General features: G+C 39.3%; 1 protein-coding gene across 6 annotated transcripts in view; it reads right to left on the bottom strand.

Annotated features, from left to right (window-relative positions):
* Positions 1-22,831, bottom strand: part of TBCCD1 (TBCC domain containing 1) — a 26,845-nt gene extending 4,014 nt beyond the window's left edge. Inside the window, exons 1-8 of one of the 6 annotated variants that reach the window (XR_011566850.1) lie at positions 22,538-22,831; positions 16,342-16,720; positions 11,492-11,647; positions 8,718-9,084; positions 6,761-6,947; positions 6,130-6,627; positions 2,190-2,946; positions 71-197 (exon numbers count right to left, since the gene is read on the bottom strand). Coding sequence is in view for 5 of the 6 variants with exons in the window: in XM_070790419.1 (XP_070646520.1) it covers positions 68-197; positions 6,130-6,627; positions 6,761-6,947; positions 8,718-9,084; positions 11,492-11,647; positions 16,342-16,720; positions 22,538-22,563 (1,743 nt within the window). In the remaining variant the exon portion in view is untranslated. The other 5 variants (XM_070790419.1, XM_019958435.2, XM_019958429.2 and 2 more) reach the window with 5 other exon arrangements.

Genomic DNA, 22,831 nt, shown 5'->3' with positions numbered 1-22,831 from the left:
AGATTTCCTCCAAATAATTTATGTGGTCGCCATTGTAAATACCCACCAGTGTTTCGATGAGGAAGCCTTATCCTGCTGCTTGTTTGGAGCCTGCTGCAGGAGGCACAAGGCTGTCCAGCTGCTGACGGTGTCCTGTATTAATCAACCACTCATAAAACTTGTTTTCCACAAGTACCTGAAACTGCTTCCTTTGATCCCTAAAACGGCAAAAACAATGCACTCCCATTAATTTTATACCAAGTGGTTATAAAATGCTTTAATAGGATAAATTTTAAATTATTTCTAGTTATTCATTTGTTCTCTCTGAATGACTGCTTTGTTCAGTGCTACATACTACATCACCACCACCACCACCAAAAAAAAAAAAAAAATGGTCAAATACAATTCTTTGTAAAAACTTGTCAGTAATTATATATTTTGTTCTACTGTGATTATTCACTCAACAGATATTTACTGAGGACCAGTGATGCTGGGTAGTGTTCTGACTGATAAGACGTGTAAAGAAAAGAGAAATGGCCTCTGTCCAGGCAGCTCTGCACCACAAGACTCCAGAGGGAGTGGTTCCCATTGTGATCTATGTAGTCTGTGCTGCTTGTGAACTGCATATTCTAGTAGGGAATATAGGTAATAAATAACATGTGTCTGTGTGTGTGTGTGTGTGTATGAACTTAAGTAGTTAGAAAAACAGAGCACAGTAGGGAAATTGAGAGTATTGGGAATGCTAATTTAGAAAGGAGGGATAGGAGACACCTAAGATCACACTTAGGCAGAAATCTGAATGAAGTGGTGGATTAAGCAAAATAAATATCTGGAGAAGAACATTCCAGGCAGAGGGCACAAAAACTGCAAAGGCTCAAAAGTGAAAGAATATTTAACATGTTCAGGATAAGCAAGAGAAGAGACACTCCTGACAGCCAGGAGTTGGCTTAGCACCTAGGCTTAGCTAGGCCTAGGTGTAGTCTGGATCTGGCCTGGCTGTGGTGCTCTTCTGTTAAACATAAATAATCCTACAGCACACCTGTAGCAGACAAGATCATTGTGGGATGCTAGATCAACACAAAAACAAAACCACTCCAAAATCATATCTCAGGTTTGGGTGAAAAACAAAAACATTTTGTGATCCAAACCACAAAAACGACTGAGCATTACCCTTTCCTGGCTAATGAGTGACTGCTGTTTCTTTACAATTACATTTTTATCCCTTTTATTCCTTTCTTTAATATAAAAATTGTTATAATACCAAATCACAGAATCACCCTCACTTCCAGATTGCATCCAACTCACAACAAGACCCTCCCTCAAATCATCTATCACACCCAAAATGGAATGATCAGTTCTTTTAAACATGCTTTTATGGAGATGTAACTAATTATTTCCCTCCTTGCAATAAGTAATGATATCCAACTTTATTCTACAGATACATTCCTGGTGGAGTATGGCTGGATGGCAATGAGTAAGTAAGATCATAGTATGGTGGGAGGACAGTGAATAAGGAAAAGAATGGGAGAAAAATGAGGCAGAAAGGGCCTGGTAGGTACCACGAAGGTTTTATATTGCATTTTATTTCAAGTATGACGGGGACTCATGACAGGGACCACAGTAAGGAAATTATATAACCTAATCACTTTAAAAGGATGATGTTGGGAGTTTCCTTTCAAATTAGCAAACAATTCCTGTCTTTCCATGTTCCCAAGGTGAAATTGTGTGCTTTTCCTTGTTTCTAGTGTTATCAAGGATCTTACCACTTGAAGACACTATAACCCACAGTTAACATGTATTAAGTGCCTTACTACATTCCAGATTCTGCACATGTGTATAAGTTTTCTGTACGTGTGGGAAGATCTAGGCATCTAAATACCAGCAGCATCCAAACAACAGCATTGCTTTAAAAGAATGTTTTTCCAATGATCCACTTTTATATCGCATCATTATAATGATTATATTACATATGATAATAGTTCATAGAAAACAGTAGAGACACTAAGAACCTAGGTTCTGGAACCAGGCTGACTAGATGCAAATCCTGACTCCTGTGTGACTTTGGGTAAATTACTTAAATTTCCCTGTTCCTTAATTTCCTCATCCATGATAAGGAATTGTTCAGTTCAGCTCAGTCACTCAGTCGTGTCTGACTCTTTGCAACCCCATGAACCAGGCCTCCCTGTCCATCACCAACTCCCAGAGTTTACCCAAACTCATGTCCATTGAGTTGGTGATGCCATCTAACCATCTCATCTTCTGTCGTTCCCTTCTCCTGCCTTCAATCTTTCCCAATATCAGGGTCTTTTCACACGAGTCAGCTCTTCACATCAGGTGGCCAAAATATTGGAGTTTCAGCTTTAGCATCAGTCCTTCCAATGAACACCCAGGACTGATTTCCTTTAGGACGGACTGGTTGGATCTCCTTGCAGTCCAAGGGACTCTCAAAGAGTCTTCTCCAACACCACAGTTCAAAAGCATCAATTCTTCTACGCTCAGCTTTCTTTATAGTCCAACTCTCACATCCACACATGACTACTGGAAAAACCATAGCCTTGACTACATGGACCTTTGTTGACAAAGTAATATCTCTGCTTTTTAATATGCTGTCTAGGTTGGTCATAACTTTCCTTCCAAGGAGTAAGCGTCTTTTAATTTCATGGCTGCAATCACCATCTTCAGTGATTTGGGAGCCCCCAAAAAAGTCAGCCACTGTTTCCACTGTTTCCCCATCTATTTGCCATGAAGTGATGGGACCAGATGCCATGATCTTAGTTTTCTGAATGTTGAGCTTTAAGCCAACTTTTTCACTCTCCTCTCTCACTTTCATCAAGAGGCTCTTTAATTCTTCTTCTCTTTCTGCCATAAGGGTGGTGTCATCTGCACATCTGAGGTTATTGATATTTCTCCTGGCAGTCTTGATTCCAGTTTGTGCTTCATCCAGCCCAGCGTTTCTCATGATGTACTCTGCATATAAGTTAAATAAGTAGGGTGACAATATACAGCCTTGACGTTAGGAAGAAAAAATGAGTTAATACATAGAAGGTGCTTAGAACAACAGTACAGGGCACATAGTAAGTGCTCAGTACGTCTTACTTACTTTTATGGTCATAGCATTGTTTTGCTAAGCTGAACATGACTGATCCGTATTATTAATATCCTGGTGGCTCAATCCATGAGATACAAACCAAGTAGTTTGGAGGAGAATAGATACATGTATATGTATGACTAAGTCCCTTTGCTGTCCATCTGAAACTATCACAACAGTGTTAATTTGCTATACCTCAATACAAAACAAAAAGGGTTTTAATTAAAGAATCTAAATGCAAGTGTGTAAGTATATCTTATATACTTCCTTCCTTAATCCATATGCCACAAAAATGCATCCAGAAAATTAGATGGTTGGATCGAGTCTTTTTTCAACAGTTTCTCTTAAAATGAAGTTAATTCTAACAGGTCATGTCTCAGATATTGAGTAAACAATCTCACCTAGAAGATATGTCTTTCAAACTCATCACTAAGCAGGGTGCCTTACACTCACACTACTACACATGGTACAGGACACACCACTACAGTGTCTTATACCTGCATCATTACTGTAAGTTATCTTTATTAATGAACCTTTATATCAATCTTATCAGGTAGAAAATACACTATATATATGTGATATAGCCAAGCGATAGATCAGATGACACCTTCAGTGTCACACAGTAAGTGGCATGGTCTGTACTAATTCCTGAGTCCGAGTACTTTCCACTACAATACAGACACGGCTGTCCAAAGAACAACACTAATTTTAACATCCAATAAAATCAAGAGGGCTAATTAAAATAGGCACTCCTACTTACACATCAAATCACAGCTCTGGATCATGAGAAATAGAAACATTTTTAGAATGGCTGCTATTTTCCAAGATAATGATAATCAGGAAAAATAATAACAAACAAAAAACTAATACCAAGCAAATGGAATCCAATTATTAAAGTAAGAGTTTTTCTAAGTCTTAAGGATCAAGACATTATGAGGATATAGGACATTTCATGTAAACAGCCTCCAAAAGAACTTGATACCCTCTTCTTAAACTAACCCCAGCTCCCAAATGGACATTGTTGTAGGAGAAGCACCCCTTCATCCTGTGGTACTATAATGTTTCTTAGTTATCTTTCCTAACATCTCTAACAAAATTAAATACCAAAATATTGTACAGACAATAATTACTTAATTATTAAATAATTACTTAATAATTATTCTGAGCACCCACTACTTTTTAAGTTGTACATGCTATTCTGTCCAGAAGAAAAGTGATCAAAGGTGTCTAAACTGGAGTCCAATTTTTGAAGTCATCTTTGTCTTTTTTAGAAAATCTTGTACCAAGTTCAGCCTCCTGTCAAAGTATTTCTGGTTTCCACACCCTTTATCTCCACTCTAGTCCAGTTTTTTAGTCTAGAATACTGTAATATCACCCTGACTTCCCTCTTTCAGATCTAATCAAAGGATCTTCATATGTGCCAATCACATTTCTTTATCTGCCATACCATCTAATAAGGTGGTTTGCACATTATAGGCATTCTATAAATGTTCCTGAATAAATGAAATAGATTTCTGAACTTCATTCCATTGTTAAAACCTTTTTATGCCTTCTATTATTTAATTCCACATAAATCTAACTCTTATTGACTGATACGCAAGATTCTACATAATCTGGCTTGATCTACTCATACAAGTTTAAATATCATTATCCACACCCTGAATCTTGTTTAAGCAACTGATTTCCAGGACACCTTAAGTCTGCTTCTGTTTCCACATCTGTTCCTCTAGTGCTGTTTCAAGTATTCTCCCTAACCCTCAATTCCTATCCAAACTCTGCTCATTTTCAATGTCCAACACAAATTCTTTTTCCTCCATCAATCTTCTCCAACTATCCACACTCATGTTTTCTGAATCTTATATATGCTTTATATATAGCGTGTCCCTGGCTTAGAGTTTAAAGACAAGTACCCTTGAAATAAAATTTTGTGGTGGACATAATAAACCATAAGCATCTATTATATCAAGCATGTTATTAAAAACAAGATACTTCAGTACCTACAAAGTAAGAAAAAAACAATTTCAGAATAAAAGACAGTATTCTAAGTTGACTAAATTTAGCACTACTTAAAAACACTGTACTTATTTTTCACATTTTACTATGAATTAGGAACTTTGACAAAAACTGGCACTAGTCCATGGACCAGCATTAGGAATCGACTTCTCGGAAGTCTATCTGTAGAGTAGAGGAGCCAGGACCTGTATTTTTAACAAGCTCTTTAGATGATCCTGACACACAACCATTTGAGAACCACCAATATAGTGCAGAGGAGAAAATTAAAAACTAAAAGTAATCCATTTATGATTGACCTTATATATGGTCCTTCATTTAAGTCTTATCATCTGCCAGTTAAACTGAAGCTTCTTAAAAGGAGCGAGTCCATTTGGGAAGGTCATGTACATACTGCTATATTTAAAATGGATAACTAACAAAAACCTATTGTATAGCACATGGAACTCTGCTCAGTGTTATGTGGCAGCCTGGGTAGGAGGGAATTTTAGGGGAAAATGGATACATGGATTATGTATGGCTAAGTCCCTTCACTGTTCCCCTGGAACTATCACAACATTGTTAACTGGCTATACCCCAATACAAAGTGGTTTTTTGTGTATAAAAAAAATAAAATTTACTATGCCAAAAAAAAAAGGAGGGAGTCTAATACTTGAGTATCCACTTGCTCCCATCCCCCAACCAAACAGTACCTGGAATACTGACCTTAACAAAAGACACACTTTGTCTATTTTGTTTGTTTAGCACAATTATAAACATGTGCAGATTAATTTGGGGGGCTTCCCAGATGGCGCAGTCGTAAAGAATCTACTTGCCAATGCAGGAGACGCAGGTTTGGGGATTGGGAAGATCCCCTGGAGTAGGAAAAGGCAACCCACTCCAGTAGTCTTGCCTGGAGAATTCCATGGACAGAGGAGCCTGGCGGGCTTCAGTCTATGGGGTCACAAAAGAGCCAAACACGACTGAGAGACTGAGGATGCATAAAGATTAATTTGCTTTCCCGTGGAGTTTTACATAAGACAAGTTACTACTTACTTCTAGAAAATACTCACTTTGTTAAACGAGCTTCCTTCACAGTTTTCTGCCAGACCTGTATCTTTTTTTCCCTTTGGCTCAGTGCTTTCTGATATGCAGATGGAAGACCCCCAGGTATCTCTGTTGTGTCCCCTTCCATTTCAAATGGAATAATAAACACATAGAATTCACATGGTGGTAGGAGTCGGAAGACACTTGGGCTGCTGTTCTCTCTGCACACAATCATGGGATTATCCCAATAGTTAGGCACTGTAGCAAGGCCGGTCCTAGCCATGTGGTCCTCCAGCATTGGGTAATGGGTATGAAAAGGGGCAAAAGTTACTCTCTGGTTCCCAGAGAGAATAAGGGGGCGTGTAGGTGTCAGAATGTGAAAGATGCAACCTGTCGTCGATGAGATGGACAGACGATGGCAAATAGCAATGACTTTAACGTTGTCACAGCTGTGGAGGTGAAGAGCAGTCTGTACAGGGCCCAGGACAAAGGTGCTATTTCTGCACTTCTCAATTGTCACGGATCTGAAAAATGAGGTAAATTCCTTTGAATAAGATTAAAAAACGTTTGGCTACAATATTACTCTGTGATGACAAATAAAAGGACCCCATTCTAAAGAAGATGTAACAACGTCAGGACACTATGAAGACTGCTTACCGTAAGGGGGAGAGCAGATATATAAAAGACTCGTTGCAACGATGGATCTTTACATGTGCCCCCACCAGAGTATCTGAGCTCTTGGCCAACGTCTGCTTGTAAACCTGGCTCATCACCACCATGCGGTGCATCCTTGGGGCCACGTGAGTATTACAGGCAATCTTCGCTCTCTTGGTTGTCCCTTCAACTATTTAAGAAAAATACATAAAGATAGTTTCAAAGGAAACCCATCATCCAAATGAGCTCATACATATCTACATGTCCATATGTCTAAAATTAGACACATAACAGGTTTAAAAAGTGTTAGATCTGAGTGTCAGGTAAAGAGCTGTATGCTATACTACTCTCTGTGCTTTTCTGTATGTTGCCAAATTTTAAATTGTCTTTTTAAAAAAAGGTTAAATCTACAATCCATTCAAGATTGCCTATAGATCTAAGATTTTTTTCATGTCTACTCTTCAAGTTAAGTAATGTGCCTAAGGCCATATGGCTAGTAAGTGGTAGAATTGACGCGATTCAAGTATCTTCCCCAACTCACCTTAATTTATCATCCCAACTCTGAAATATTCTTTTTAAATTGCCATAATACAAATTCTGAACTCCTCCCAAGTTACTTACCACATCATTCCATGCATTCTATTTAGGTTCATGTCTTTACTCCCGGGATCATTACTGAGAGTACATCTTCCTCTCAGACATGGTGCCTTGCACAAACTCACACTCAAAAACTCTGTGCAGGCTGCCCTCCTAACACAGTCTCCCCATGACGTCATTGCTTTCTCAGACTGTACTTCCCTGCAAGCCACCAGGACCACTCTTGTAAAGAAAACTGCCAAATGTGGAGAGGTCACGTAGTACGCTATTCGTCTTTTAAAACAATTCTTGTTTTCTTTTATTAGAAAACTAATATACGGCTACTGCAGAAAACTTTTAAATACTATAAGTAAAACAAGATAAAAATTATTTGTAATCCTACTATCTAACACATTTTGTAATCCTAAGAGGTCAGATGTCCTTTTTCCTCCTAGTACTTAACCTAACAATGTTTAAAAACTTACTTGCACTTATATTTCTTTTATCAACATCAATAATATATAGTATCTCCTGTTTATAGGAGCCATACATACCTGAGAGTCTGACCTCATGCTAGAGCAATAACTTGGTTGCATATAAAATACTTGGATCATTGTAGATGTTGCTCAACTGTTTTCTGAATTTTAGCATTACAAAAATTTGATACAAAAGTGATATTTTTTTTTTACATTTGCATGGAAACTATTTTCTCTTTATCTCTGAAACTCAAAGATTTTGGAAGTATATTCTAGTCTTTTCCCATTAATTTTGCCTGGCATTTGCCTTAGTGCAGCACCTATTTCTGAGGCTCTCTTCTCTTAAAACTTATACCTGGGCTCCAAGAAGTCATACAGTACCTGAACCTATCCCGTTAGCCATCACTGGACGATCAGAAGTAGATACCTTTGCAACCAAAGCCAAATTCTCTCTACTATAAATTTACATTTCTAATTCAGAAATAGGTAGTCTGCCTGTGTCTGTATAGCTAAAAGAACTTCATTTTTGCAACAACTCTATGAGGGTATAACTGTGGAATAGCCAATTTCTGCTAAATGGCACAGAAAATGGGAAAGCTTCAAACAAATCAGCGTGAGAGTGAGAGGGAAAACGAGCCAGAAAAGACAAAAGTAAAGCAAAGAAAGAACTAACTGAAGTTGGAGTTTCTGTTAGCTGCAACCAAGCAAGTTGGACTAATGAGTCAACTGAGATTGTTGCTGCCTTGAGAAAAAGTCATTCACAAAAGAGATGTTCCCTTTTTTCCCTTTTATTGTAGCAATATTCTTGAGGTCTTCCACAAAGGATGTGTGATCACTAATACACCAGAAAATACTAGGTTCCATAACCTGTCATTCAATTTAATATAGATTAAGATATTAATAAATACCTTGGTGAGCCCAAGCCAATTTCTTTCCAGACTTGAGGCAAGCAGATGTACCAAATGGATTCCCAGTCAAGCAGGTCCTTAACCAGGCTTCCAGCTTGTAGAAAGAAAAAGTCTTAGAGGCCTTTGAGAAGCCCGTTTCCGCATGCAGTGGATGCCACAGTGCAAGTTCATAGAGCGGATATATCTTCCTAGCTCCACTCACTGTACCTTCGATAAGAAAGCTGAGCGCCACAACAGCTTCCCGAGAGACTAGACTACTGTGGGTTGAATGAAATGATGCAGTAAGTTGCTCTGGGTCTAAAAGCAGCTCAAGGAGATCTGACAGATGATCACAGACAAAAGCCTGATGACTGTAATCATTCCAGTTCTAAAAAATATCAAAAGAAAGCACTCTTAACAGAACAACGAGATTCAGTGAGATCTGAAACTTTCATATTTTAATTGTTTTATGTTTATACTTTGCCTCATCCCCCCAAAAGCATTTAAGGTGACTATACAAAACTTACAAAGATTTTCTGTGCATGTGATAGGTATAAAGAGATTCTATCCTACCTAAGATAATCCAAAAGTAACACTAGTAGCTAAGCTTCAGTGTGTGCCAAGCACTGTTAAAGAAACTTTATCATTATTTAGTCCTAGCAACAGTCTTAAATTAGATGCCATTACCATGCCCATTTCACAGATGAAGAAATGGAGATACAAAAAGAAATTTGCCCAAGGTCACACAGCTAGTAAATATTCTAAAAGTTTACATCAAACATTTCATGAAGCACTAGGTTTTTTAAATTTACCTTCTCAAATCACAGAATTTCAAAATCTGATGAAAAAAGGCAACTGATCTTACAGTAGTCAGATTTAAAAGAAGTTATTACTTTGGGAATAAGCTTTGAGTTGGTAGACATTCTAATAACTTGGCTCATTCATTTGACATATTTTTTTGAATACCTCTTATGTGATATGACCAGTGTTATGTGATGAATTATACAAACTGAGTAAGACATGGTTCCTGTCCTCAAGGAATTCAGCATCTGTGTAGTGAAATGACAACATAAACTAAAACACAATGAGATAAGACCTATAGCAGAGATCTGAAAGATGTTCTATGGGCAGGAGAGGAACAAGAACATCATTTGGGGAAAACAAATCTTAGTGTAGTGCTGTTTGAATAGATTCTTGATTGACATTGGTAGTTTTGCAAACAGATCAGGAAAAAAGGCATTCTAGCCCTAGTAAACTGCATCCAAAGGCCCATAGGAGTAAAATTACATGCTATGTTGAGAGAAAATTCTGGGTGGGGTGTAGGGAGCATGCTGGGAAGTGGCAGAGGAAGGTAAAATGGTAGGTAGCATCCATTCAGCAAAAGCCTTGCATGAAATACTAAGGTCTCTGGGCTTCATTGTGTGTGCCAGAGATTTTCAAACTATTTTGTAAACAGCTATACCATTTTCTCTTTTGAATAAACTCTCTTTTGGATGCCAGGGAACACTTCAAAGCAGAGCTGCCCACAACCTCACCTGCTCTTCCCCCTTCTTGCTGCATCTCCCTCCCCCGCAGTAAGCAGGCTGGAGAGGACTCCAAGAGTACAAGGGTGAAGACAACAATGACAGTGAGAATTCACTGGTGGAGTTCTGACAGGAGATGGATACAACTGATGTGTATTTAGGAAACTCCAGTGTAGTAGGTGGGCTATAGATTAAAAGCAGGATGATCAAGTAGGATCTAATACCAGAAATAAAAGCAAAAAAAAAAAAAGACACTAGGACCTATATAAGAAGAAGAAGAAAGACAAATTTTTAAAGTTATTTTGGAATCAGAATCAATAAGGCTTGACAACTAAGTAGGTAAGGGTGGTGATAAAGAGAGCATGGATGGCTGGCTGGTAGTAACTTTCACTGGCACAAGGAATACAAGTTAATTTAAGTGAAGGGAGATTTACTGCAGGGACACATAGTCATCTCCTAAATGGAAGTACAGGGAGGCCTCATCAGAACCAGAACCGGAAAGCCAGTCTGAACCTCTTCCTCTCCCAGGACACTCTGCGTATCTGTTCCATTCTCTTCTTTTTCTCTGATTCCCTCAGAGTTTAATCCATCATAACTCCAGGTCACTCACAAATGTGCTAGCTGTGCTGGTCTCAATGCCACATGAGCTACCAGCTCAAATACCCATCACCAATTGGTAATTTCTTCAACCCCTTGGGGTATTGTTTGGGCCATGGTCATCATTTCAAATCAGACCACTTTCAAATTCATGCCAAGGAATGGGTTACTCTAGTCAAGTGTCCATCCCTGATCCAGTCAGTTGCTGGGAGATGCCATACACAAATTAAAGTCACCATATACTGGTGCTTACTGTGCAACAAGTCATGTGCTGTATATTACTGAATTCTCACAGCCACTCAGAAATAGGCATTATCATCCCCACGCAGAGAAAAGAAGCGAAGCAAGAGAAGTTAACTGACTTGCCTACAATCATGTGAAATTGAATTCATCAACATTTGCAAAAATGTGAACACTAATTAAGAGTCAAGTAAATGATTTGCCAGAAAATTATCTAAGTGATTTTTGTGTCATTGAAGGAACTGAAATCACTTCTCTATGTTGATTAAGACTGCACATGTTGATTTTGTTTTATAAATAGGAAAAAAATCAAAACAAAACAAGCCAGCAAATCTCTGGCTTATATAAGTTATTCAAAGTAATTTTTAATGAAGGCAATATATCTCCCTCGAAAATTGTCCCTGTCAGAGAAAGAGACCATAATTTAAACAGTACCTTATTATGACAACTGGATTTTTCAGTCAGGTCAGGAGACTGAGCTCTGTGTCTGGGACTAGGCCACTCTTCCCCAATCAAAGATGTCCTCAGGGAGACCTTGTTTAACTGCTGTATATGTAAGAAGAGCAGAAACTGCAGGGTGTCCACGGAAAGCTGTCAAAGAAGAAAATAAATGATGAACCCATGTCCTAAAATGACATCAACCACTAGTCTACAACTAAGTAGGTATAGTAAAAGAAGTCACAACAGTGTTCTGACCCTAAAAGGGCAAATGAAACATGTTTCTAGCATTGGATGCAGGTGTCTCTGGCACCCAGATGGAGTGTCTAAAACTAAACTGGAGTCACTTATCTTCTCAGAAAGCTATGTAGCATCTATGGCCACTGATATTCTCTCCCAAAAGTCATGAAGCCCATTCTTTTTAGAAGTATATTATTTCAGAAGTTTAAAATTATATTTAATAAACCTTGGTAATTTGAATTAAAAAGTAGAAAGAAAGGAAGGAAATTTAATCAAGACACAGAAGTTAAACATAATCATAAACTAATCAAGAAAGTTTAGGATATCAGGGTAACATCTGAAATTGTATGTAATTTTTTGGTGTATGGTATTCTGTGGAGGAGTAGGCCTCAGGTTTTCATCAAATTCTTTAAAAAGTGCTTGATTAAAAAAAAAAATACTACTGGCCTGACAAATGTTTCTAAATCATTTATTTGAAGAAGGTATGGTTTGAAGCTCATGATTATCCTCATATACCCATTCCCATACACATACAATGGAGGCAAAAAAGTGAAGTAATACCTCTAGGACTACAGCTATATTCACCCTGATTGCCAACACAGCTCAAAATCATGAAGCCTAAGGAACTTAAAAATATGGGTTCTCAGAACCACCTAAACCTAGCTATTCAGATCAGCAGTCAACATGGAACCTCATGAATCCATGTATTTTTTTTTTTTTAGGTTTTTTTCTTAACTAAAGTTACTTTCTTAACTGAACCTTTTGAGGTAAGTGTAGTTTCACATGCAGCTGCAAGAACAAAGATCTGATGTACTCTTTACTCAATTTCCCATCTTGCAAAACTATTGTGCCATAGTATTGACAGGGTATTGACATGGATGCAGTCAAGGTAAAGAACACTTCCATCCACACACAGATGCTCATGTTGCCCTTTTATAGCCACACCGACTTCCCACCTTCCCTCACCCCTTCTTCAGCCCCTGGCCACTTTTCTGTTCTCTGTTTCCATAATTTTGTCATTTGAAGAATGTTACATAAACAGAATCACAGTATGTCATCTTTTGGGACTGACTTTTTTCACTCAACATAACTTCCTGATTTTATACATATTAGTACTTCCGTTTAATAATTATGTGTTATACTGTCATTACTTCTCCATATACCCGCCTCTCCATGAGACTATGAGATCTCTTTTTCATTTTTATGTTCCTAATAACTAGCACACATAGTAAGCACTCAAAAAACACTGGGGCTTCTTGAAGGTTTTATTCATCTCTGTATCCACAGCACTCACTACTGCACATAGTAGGCACTCAATAAATGTTTAAGGGCTGATGCTGAAGCTCTGACACCTTGGCCAATTGATGCCAAGAGCGGACTCCTGGAAAAGACCCTGATGCTGGGAAAGATTGAGGGCAGGAGGAGAAGGGGGCAACAGAGGATGAGATGGTTGGATGGCACCACTGATGCAATGGACGTGAACCTGGGCAAATTCTGAGAGACAGCAAAGGAGAGGGAAGCCTGGAGTGCTGAAGTTCATGGGGTCACAAACAGTTGAACATGATTTAGCGACTGAACAACAACTAATTATAATGCCCTTCAACTCCTGGTTGCTTGCCAAACTTTTTTTCAATTTCCAAAACCTTGTTTAGATATTATTTCATGTGGTAGAGTCTCACTAGGTGCTAATTAAATACCTTTCCCTCCTTGAGCACACAATCAGATGGCATTTCCCAGCCTCCTTTGAAACTGGATATGGCATAACTGGGTTACAATCAATGGAATATGGGTGGATTTACACATAATACTTTCAAGCCTCCCAAAGAATAGACGTGAAGGACTCAGGCCCTAGTGGGCATGGCCGTAGCAAACTGTATTTTATTTGCAATTTTCACTTCCTCATCTTCCAAGGGGCTTACATGGCTCTATCTATGGCCATAGGATTTCCCTACTTCCTATGAGGCAGATTCCCTCCCATCTTAATAATATCAGGCATGGACACATGACAAGGCTTTAGCTAGTGGAACAAAAGTAGCTGCCGTTTATGTCACATCTGAGCAAAAGTTTTAAGAGGTGTCAAAACTTTTCTCCTATTCTTTTGCTCTTCCCTTCTATCATAAGACAGGCATGACCTTCACAGAAGCTGTTCCTTCAGCCTGAGTCCCCAAATGGGCAGAAACAGAGCCAGAGCCTGGAAAAGAGCTTTCACTAAGGTGCAAACTAAAAGTCAAATAAGCAAGAAATAAACTCCAGTTACTGTAAGCCACTGGAATTTCATTTTTGTTTGTTTTTAACTGCAGCAAAGCAGACTAGTACAATAGTGGCTCTAAAAGACAGAAGATGCCTAGATCCCTGAGTCATTGCTTAGACAACAGCAGCCTAGAGACTCATCCAACCAGACGCCTTATGTTGGACTGCCGCATGAATAAGAAATAAAATGTTATTGCACTAAGCCACTGAAATGCTGGACTCACTTGTTACTGTAATAAGCTTACTCTGATTAATATACTTTCCCTGTGAAATCTTTCCTCATCACCAGAATTAACTATTCTCTTCTCTATTCTGTTTCTGTACTCTATGCATACTTTTACTGTTCATTCCATTCTATTAAATAGTACTTTTTAAACTGAAGTATAGTTGATTTACAATATTGTTAAATTTCATGTGTACAGCAAAGTGATTCGGTTACACACACACACACACACACACACACACACAATTTGATTATTTTCCATTATATATATACATTTGATTCTTTTCCATTAGTGTATTATGAGATATTGAATATAGTTCCCTATGCCATATAGCAGATCCTTGTTGTTTATCTATTTTATATATGGTAGTGTGCATCTGTTAACCCCATACTCCTAATTTATCTCCCCACTTCACAAGTTTGTTTTCTATGGCTATGAGTCTGTTTCAGTTTTGCAAATAAGTTCATTTGTACTATTTTCTATATCCACATAGAAGTGGTATCGTATTTATTTTTCTCTTACTTCATTTAGTATGATAATCTCTAGGATCATCCATGTTGTTGCAAATGGCATGATTTCATTCTTTTCTATGATGAGTAATTAATATATGTGTCTTTCTTATCCATTCATCTGTTGACAGACACTTAGGTTGCCTCCAAGTGTTAGCAAATGTAAACATGCTGCCATGAACACTGGGGTACTTGCCTCTTTTCAAATTAGAGTTTTCTTTGGATATAGGTCCAAGAGTGGGATTGCTGGATCATATGGTAGCTTTATTTTTATTTTAAGGAACCTCTATACTGTTTTCCATAGTGGCTGTACCAATTTACATTCCCGTCAACAGTTTGCAAGGTAGTCTTTTCTCCACACCCTCCCCAGCATTTGTTATTTGTAGATTTTTTGATGATAGCCATTCTGAATGGTGTGAGGTAATACCTCAGAGTGGTTTTTATTAAACAATTTTTATTAGAGTATAGTTGACTTGGGCTTCCCTAGTGGCTCAGATGGAAAAGAACCTGCCTGCAATGCTGGAGACCCAGATTTGATGCCTATGTTGGGAAGATCCCCTGGAGAAGGGAATGGCAACCCACTCCAGTATTCTTGCCTGGAGAATCCCATGCACAGAGGAGCCTGGTGGGCTACAGCCGATGGGGTCACAAAGAGTTGGACATGACTGAGTGACTAATACAATAACAGTTGATTTACAAGGTCTGTTAGTTTGAGGTGCATAGCAAAGTCAATCAGTTACACATATATCCCCTCTTTTTTAGATTCTTTTCCCATAATGGTCATTTCAGAGTACTGAGTAGAATTCGATGTGGTTTTTGATTTGCACTTCTCTAATAATTAGCATTGTTGGTCATCTGCATGTCTTCTTTGAAGAAATGTTTATTAAATAGCACCTTTTTACACCTACCAGCTTCCCCTACTAGTCTATAAGCTCCATGAGGGCAGAGCTGCTAGTCTAATTATCTTTGAATCCCAGCACACAGCAGATGCACACTTCAAAGCAGGCAGGTGCTCTTACCATAACAGTCAACAGTTTGTAAGCACTCACATACCTCAATACTAGTTTTAATGTCAATGAAAATATTTCCCTCTTCCAATTACAGGGTTTCTATATCATTATCAATTTGAAAGTAGATGAGTATGGATTGCTAAGTAAGGACTAATTCACTAAATACTGCCAAACTGGAAATGCTAAAACTTAAATGGTGCTTTGGGATCACATGGTCATTAAAATCTAAACATGTATAATATCATATATGAAACGAATCGCCAGTCCAGATTCGATGCACTATACTGGATGATTGGGGCTGGTGCACTGGGACGACCGAGAGGGATGGTATGGGGCGGGAGAAGGGAGGGGGGGTTCAGGATGGGGAACACGTGTATACCTGTGGCGGATTCATGTTGATGTATGGCAAAACCTATACAATATTGTAAAGTAATTAATCTCCAATTAAAATAAACTTATATTAAAAAAATAAATACAAAAAAATAAAGTTGACCATCATTAAAATATTAAAAAAATAAATAAAATCTAAAACTTGCACACTCTACAGCTAGTACAAAAATTTTAAATAGTTTATTTCCCAAAGTAACTAAACACACACACATATAAATTCATACCTGATTTCTTTGCTTTTCGACTTCATCCTCAGACATGCAGTTGGACAGAATCTCAGACCATTCCAGGCGCTCCTCTGGTGTCTTCATTGCAAGACTATCAAACATTTCAAAGTAAAGCCATGCCAGATCCTTAGCCAACTGCAGCTTCCCACATGCAATGTGCCTCCATGTAGACCAAGACAGGCGTGGGTAACCTCCCTCTATGGTCCGTGTTCGCACATAGGTAGATATCTTCCTGAGATAGTGAAGACTGAACTTGGACGGAGGGGGGATCTGCAAGGCACCCACTATGAAGGGTTCTGCTTTCACCCAGAGGAGAACTCCGGACTGATCCATATTATCTCTAAGGACATCTGCGTGAAAAGGCTTCTTTGCATACCTAGGAAACAAAGTTTCTTTACAAACTAATTTGAAACAAAACGCATTTACACATTTTCTTGTAAGGTGACCTTTTCCTTAACTGTTTTTAAATGTACTGCTGCTGCTGCTGCTAAGTCGCTTCAGTCGTGTCTGACTCTGTGCCACCCCATAGATGGCAGCCCACCAGGCTCCCCGGTCCCTGGGATTCACCAGACAAGAACACTGAGTGGGTTGCCATTTCCTTCTCCAATGCATGAAAGTGAAAAGTGAAAGTGAAGTCGCTCAGTAGTGTCCAACTCTAAGCGGCCCCATGGACTGCGGCCCACCAGGCTCCTCCGTTCATGGGATTTTCCAAGCAAGAGTGCTGGAGTGGGGTGCCATTGCCTTCTCCATTTACATGTACTAGTTTCATGTACTAGATTCAGTTTAAAAAGTGAATCCAGTTCATCAAACAAAAGCAGAATAGATTTTTTGGTCAGATCTCATCATAATCTATTTGAACAAGAAAAAAATGTGATAAAACCATCTGACTTGTTCAAAGTGGTTGTTCTAGGAAGAGTATAAATGCGTGAGGTATGAGATAGATGCCTGCTCAGGATAAAGAAAAGAAGAAATGGAAAAAAAGAGCCATCCTATCACCAGAAATCTTGCTCTACCCTGAGGGCAAACACTAATCAAAATAAGGGGAATAAAATTTCAAAGTCCAATCACTTACATATAGAGGATGAGATTGATTAAAGATTTGGATGTGTTAGTTGCCCATATGAGTGCAACATCAAGCACTAGCAGAGGTGGCAGACAAGAACGCTCATGTAAACACAAACCGAAAAAACTGATCAAGGAAATTAAAGCATCTTTATTTTCTGTAACAGTGAACCTGCTCTGGCATATTCTATTGTCCTTAGTTCAGGAGCAATATTTTTAGATTTTGTTTGTTCATTGCTTGTTGTAACAACAATACACTATTTTAATGGAATATTTATTAAATATCTAAAAATGGAAGGGGAGGAAAGTATCCACAGGCCTACCACCAAAGGGAAACTGGTTAATATTTTACTGTACTTCCTTCCTTTTTTCTACACAGGTTTTTGAATGTTCATAGTTGTGATAATACTGTATATTCTGCATTGTATAGTACAATTCTGTATTATTTTAAAAGCTGAAAAAATATACTCGTTTATTCATCTGTTCTATTTTCAGACACCTTGTAAATTTAAATTTTTTCACAAAAACAAGACAGACAAAATAGTGATCATTGTTGAAGCTGGATGATGAGCACGTGGGGGTTCACTTACCTATTCTACTTTTATATATGTGAAATTTTTCCATGATAAAGTTTAATGTTTTCACTTTTATAAATAATGCTGTAATTACCACCTTTCTGCATATATTCCGGCTTGTGATTAATTCCCAGAGAAAATTTTCAAATGTGCATTTGTGAAATGAAGTAATTGACATTTCACAAGTTCCCGCCATACGTCCACTGCTTTCCAAAATGATTATATAAAATTTTCCATCAGTTGACCAACCAATGGTTTTCATTGAGCACGCCTCAGCATTAACTTCACTTTAAAAACCTTCATTTTATGACTGGATGAAAAAAAGTTTTACTGCTATTTTTGTTTGGCACTTGATTCTAAGAAAGCTGTGCTTCTTTGGGGAATTCTCTGTTCAAAAAATAACGGACATAAATTAAGTGATTATTATGTGCCAGGCAGCATTCTAAGTATTTCATGCTTTTCACCTTCTTTCATCCTTACAATCACCTAGAGATACATATATTATCCCCATTTTCAGATGAGAAAACTGGGGCTTAGAAAAGTTAAGTGAGTTACTTACCTAGAGTCACATACTTGAGTTGGCAGAGAAACCTGGATTAGAATTCAAGTCAATCTGACTTCAGAACTGAGCTACTTACACACATATATATTAATACTTTAGGAACCCAGTTTTAGGAGAATCTGGAAAGTGGGAGTGAATCTAGAAGAGAATTACCAGAATGAGTGGTCTTAAACGGAGGGCCACGTAAGGGCCAGGTGAAGAATCATGGAAGCATGAACCCCAGAAAGGGTGTGAGGGGGTGGATGACAGCTATCTTCGAATTTTCTGAGTAAAATCAGACGATGCAGGTTCTGTGAGGAAGATCTTGGTCCGCTCCAGTATAGTCCACCTGTCTCTAAAGCGAGCAATCAAAAGCCCACTGGAGACAAACCCTCTATTCTAACCACGAAACTCGGGACGGCTAAATTCATAAACATAAACGGAAGCTCCTTTCCGCTTCAAAAGCTTCCCTGGGATCCTGGTTTTTTAGGAGGGGAGACCAGCGTGAGGCCCAAGGCCGTCCTCCCGAGGCTTCGCCGCCACCTCATCCGCGGTCCGGGGTAGGACGCGGTCCAGGTTAGGAGGCGGGATGTGCAGCCCGAGAGCGCCCAGATCAGACTTCGGGAACAGAGAAGCCCCAGCTAACAGGGTCTGTAGAGGACCCAAGACCTGGCGAGCGCAAAGGCTGCCTTCCCAGCCGGAGCCCGAAGCAAGATGGTCCCTCTCTTCCCTCCCTGGCGCGGGCCCGCGAGCGGTTACCTGCAAAGGCAACGGGCCGTTCCACCGGACCTCTCTGGGTGCGGCCGTGCCTTGCGCGCCAGACCGGTCCAGCGCTCGTCGCCACCCTCTGCGCAAGCGCGAGGCCTCGCACCACCGAGACCTGGCGCACGACATTGCTAGAGCGGACCAGTACTTCTTTCTCGATCTGCGAAACACTTGGCTGGCGCCAAGAGTACTTGATGCTGGAACCTGGAACCAGACCTGGCTGCTTTCTGGAGTCGCGCTTTTCTACTCAGGGTAGTAGGAAGTTTTCTATTGCTCCACAGAGCTGTGGTCAGCAACTAGCTGCTGGTAAGGTCAGCACGCTTTCATCAGTAATAATAATGAAAGTGACAGTTTACTTTTATAGAATACTATGAACTCGGCACTGATTAAAGCACCTTAATTTATCTCAGTCTTCCTAAGAGCACTCTAAGTACACTTGTTTTACAGATGAAGAAACTAGGGCTTAGAGAGGTGAAAGTAACACAGCGACCGAGCAAAGATACAAACCCAGGCTATCTGAAGCAAGAGCGACCAGGGTGAGCTCCTTAACTGTTAGCTTTTCCTCCATGTTACTGCCTTTAAGAAGTTTTTTTGGATTTCACCTAGTATAAGAACATCACTTCTTTCTCTAAACTTTCATTTTATGATTTTTGGCCATTTTCTGCTTTCTTAGTTCGTTTATGGCCTCTAGGTGTGAGAGATACAAAGGTAAATAAGACCATAAAATGCAATTTAGCTCCTCTTGCATGTGGCCTCTCTCCCTTAGTAGGCATCTTCCTGAAAGCAGTAACCTGGTCTCCCTCTTAGCTCTGCACTGTGTCTGGCACAATGTTAGCCACTTGAATTACAGTAGTGAACAAAACATAAAGCCCTTGCTTTCTTGGAGTGTATATTTTGATAGGGAGAACAAATAATACATTAGGAAAAAATATAATAATTTCATATGTAAGTGCTACGAAATTTGGGGAAAGGGGTGTATGCCAAATCTGAGCTGAGGCCCGAAGAATAAGAAGCCAGCACACGAAGATCACAGTGGAAGCGACTTTTACGCCATGGCAGACTCTGTGCTAAGCTGCTGCCTTAAACAGCTGTTAAGAGAACAGTCCAGATTCATGCTCTCATGAAACTGGCATTCCAGTATGTGTGACTGTTAGGGCAGGGATGAAAATAATAAAATAAAACAGGGCAGTGTAAGAACAGAGATTCAATAGTTGCTAATTTTGGTTGCTCGGTCAAGGAAGTCTTCTATAAAGTGGTGAATTTAAGCTGTTATCTGAGTTTAAAAAGGAGTCACCCCTGTTAGGATCTGAGGGAAGAGTGTTTCAGGCAGAAACCAACTAGAATAAAGGCCCTAACCAGGAATGAGCTTGATGTAGTCAAAAAAGATAAAGGAAACTGTTTTGCTGGAAAACGTGGTAAGGAGTATACTAGGTGAAGGTACAGATCATACATGTTTTTTGTTCTTTTTTTCCCAGCTTTATTGAAAAATAATGTTTCTTACTGGCCACATGTGGCTATAGAGCACTTGAAACTTGGCTAGTGGCACACTGGAATGATGCTGAGAGTCAGGGCACATTCATTAATACATGCCTCCCCATGTCCTGCTTCCTAATTCTGACTTCTGCCTGCTGCCTGCCGTGATCACTTGATCACCAAAGCTGCATTGCCAATCATGGTTCAAATATTTATCTGTGAGGTTTGCTTTTTCTATTTAAGTTCCCATAAATTTTTATTTCATTATATTTATTCTGCAGATGATCATTGGCATGTTTGAACAGTATCATTCTCCTACTTCCCCAGCTCTTTATATTCTAGACTGAGAGATTTTATTTTTGATTATCATCTTAATCTGACTTTATACATATTCCTTATTTTTTGAGATGTAACAGTACAAACTTTTAGGATTGTAAAGGAAGAGACTCTCGCCTTTGGGATGTTACTAGATTTTAGAACTAAGATATTTTCTAGGATTAACATTATTCTGAAAATTTGGGTGACTGCTTCAATTTCTTTCTGTCACCCATTCTCTTCCTGAGGATGAGATAGTTGGATGGTATCATCGATTGAATGGACATGAGTTTGAGCAAACTACTGGAGATAGTGAAGGACAGGAAAGCCTGGTCTGCTGCTGTCCATGGGGTTGCAAAGAGTCAGATACAGACATGACTGAGCAACTGAACAAATCTATTTCTTTATATTATCAATGTTTTAACATTGACTCAGCTAGGCCAGTATTCCTCTTTAAACTTTTTAGGCACTAGTTACCCATTTAGAGAATAATTAGACAGATGGTTTATTTAAAGTTGTATATTTGTCTTTTGCTGCCTATTAATATTTTTAATGTGTATGATACCCAAGTGATATACATATATATAATTGATATATTTTAAATCTCTTTAGACGTTTCTTATGGGGCTTCCCTGGTGACTCAGTGGTAAAGAATCCACCTGCCCATGCAGGAGACATGGGTTTTAATCCCTGGGTCAGGAAGATCCCCTGGAGAAGGAAATAGCAACCCACTCCAGTATTCTTGCCTGGAGAATCCCATGGACAGAGGAGCCTGGCAGGCTACAGTCCATGGGGTGACAAAGAGTTGGACACGACTTAGTGGCTAAACAAGGAAACATTATTATATTATCTAACAGCTAGTATAAAGGCTGGGGATCTTATTGTAAGTGCAATGGAAAGTCATTCGAGGCTTTTAAGCAGAGAAATTATATGATCTGACATGTGTGTAAAAAATCATGGCAGGGAAAAGGGTCGGGGTGAGAAAGAGATCCTAAGATATTAGGAGTGGAGGCAGGGAGACCAGTTAGGAAGCCCTTGCCTGGTGGGAGATGATGTGATTTGGCCAAGAGGTGGTGGAGATATATAATAGTGGACAGATTCAAGAAATGGTTTAAAGGTAAAGATTCGGATAGGGGACACAGGAGAGAAATCAAGGAAGATACCTGTAGCTTTGCAGTGAACAACTAGGTGGTGATTTACTGAAATGAGCAAAGGGGCGGGTGGAAGGGGTCAGAGGGTCGTTTCTTTTTTTTTTTTTTTGGTTCTCTTAAGTGTAATAATATTTATTATTCTTTGCGTGCTTACTATGTGCCAGACGCTGCGCTAGACGGCTTACAGATTAAAATTTCACAATACTATCAGTAAATGCTGTGCCTCAGTTTTGTAGAAAAGAAGCTTAGACTCAGACTAGGGACAAGGCGCATGTTCTCACCGCTAGAAGTGGTGGAAGCTGAATTCGAACCTGAGTCTGTCTGCTTCCACGGACATCAGGCCTCTTCTTTGCGAAACCAAGACAGTTTTCTCGTGAGTTTTGTTAGGAGAAGGCAAAACATGACCTAAGCGTCGCGTCCGTTGTACCGTTGACTTTCAGTCATTGTCCCCGCCCATCTCGCTCGCGTACCTCCTCCCGGGCGTCCAGCGCCTAGCTCTATATGAATGAAATTCCTGGACTTGTAACCGAGATAAAACCTCCCTCCTGCAATTGGCCAGTGCTGGAGGAAGAGCCTTGTGATTGGTAGAGAGTCCAAGGAGGCGG

This window comes from Bos indicus, chromosome 1 (assembly GCF_029378745.1).
Source record: "Bos indicus isolate NIAB-ARS_2022 breed Sahiwal x Tharparkar chromosome 1, NIAB-ARS_B.indTharparkar_mat_pri_1.0, whole genome shotgun sequence".
Classification (NCBI taxonomy): Eukaryota; Metazoa; Chordata; class Mammalia; order Artiodactyla; family Bovidae; genus Bos; species Bos indicus.
This window is presented reverse-complemented; position numbering and strand designations above follow the sequence as displayed.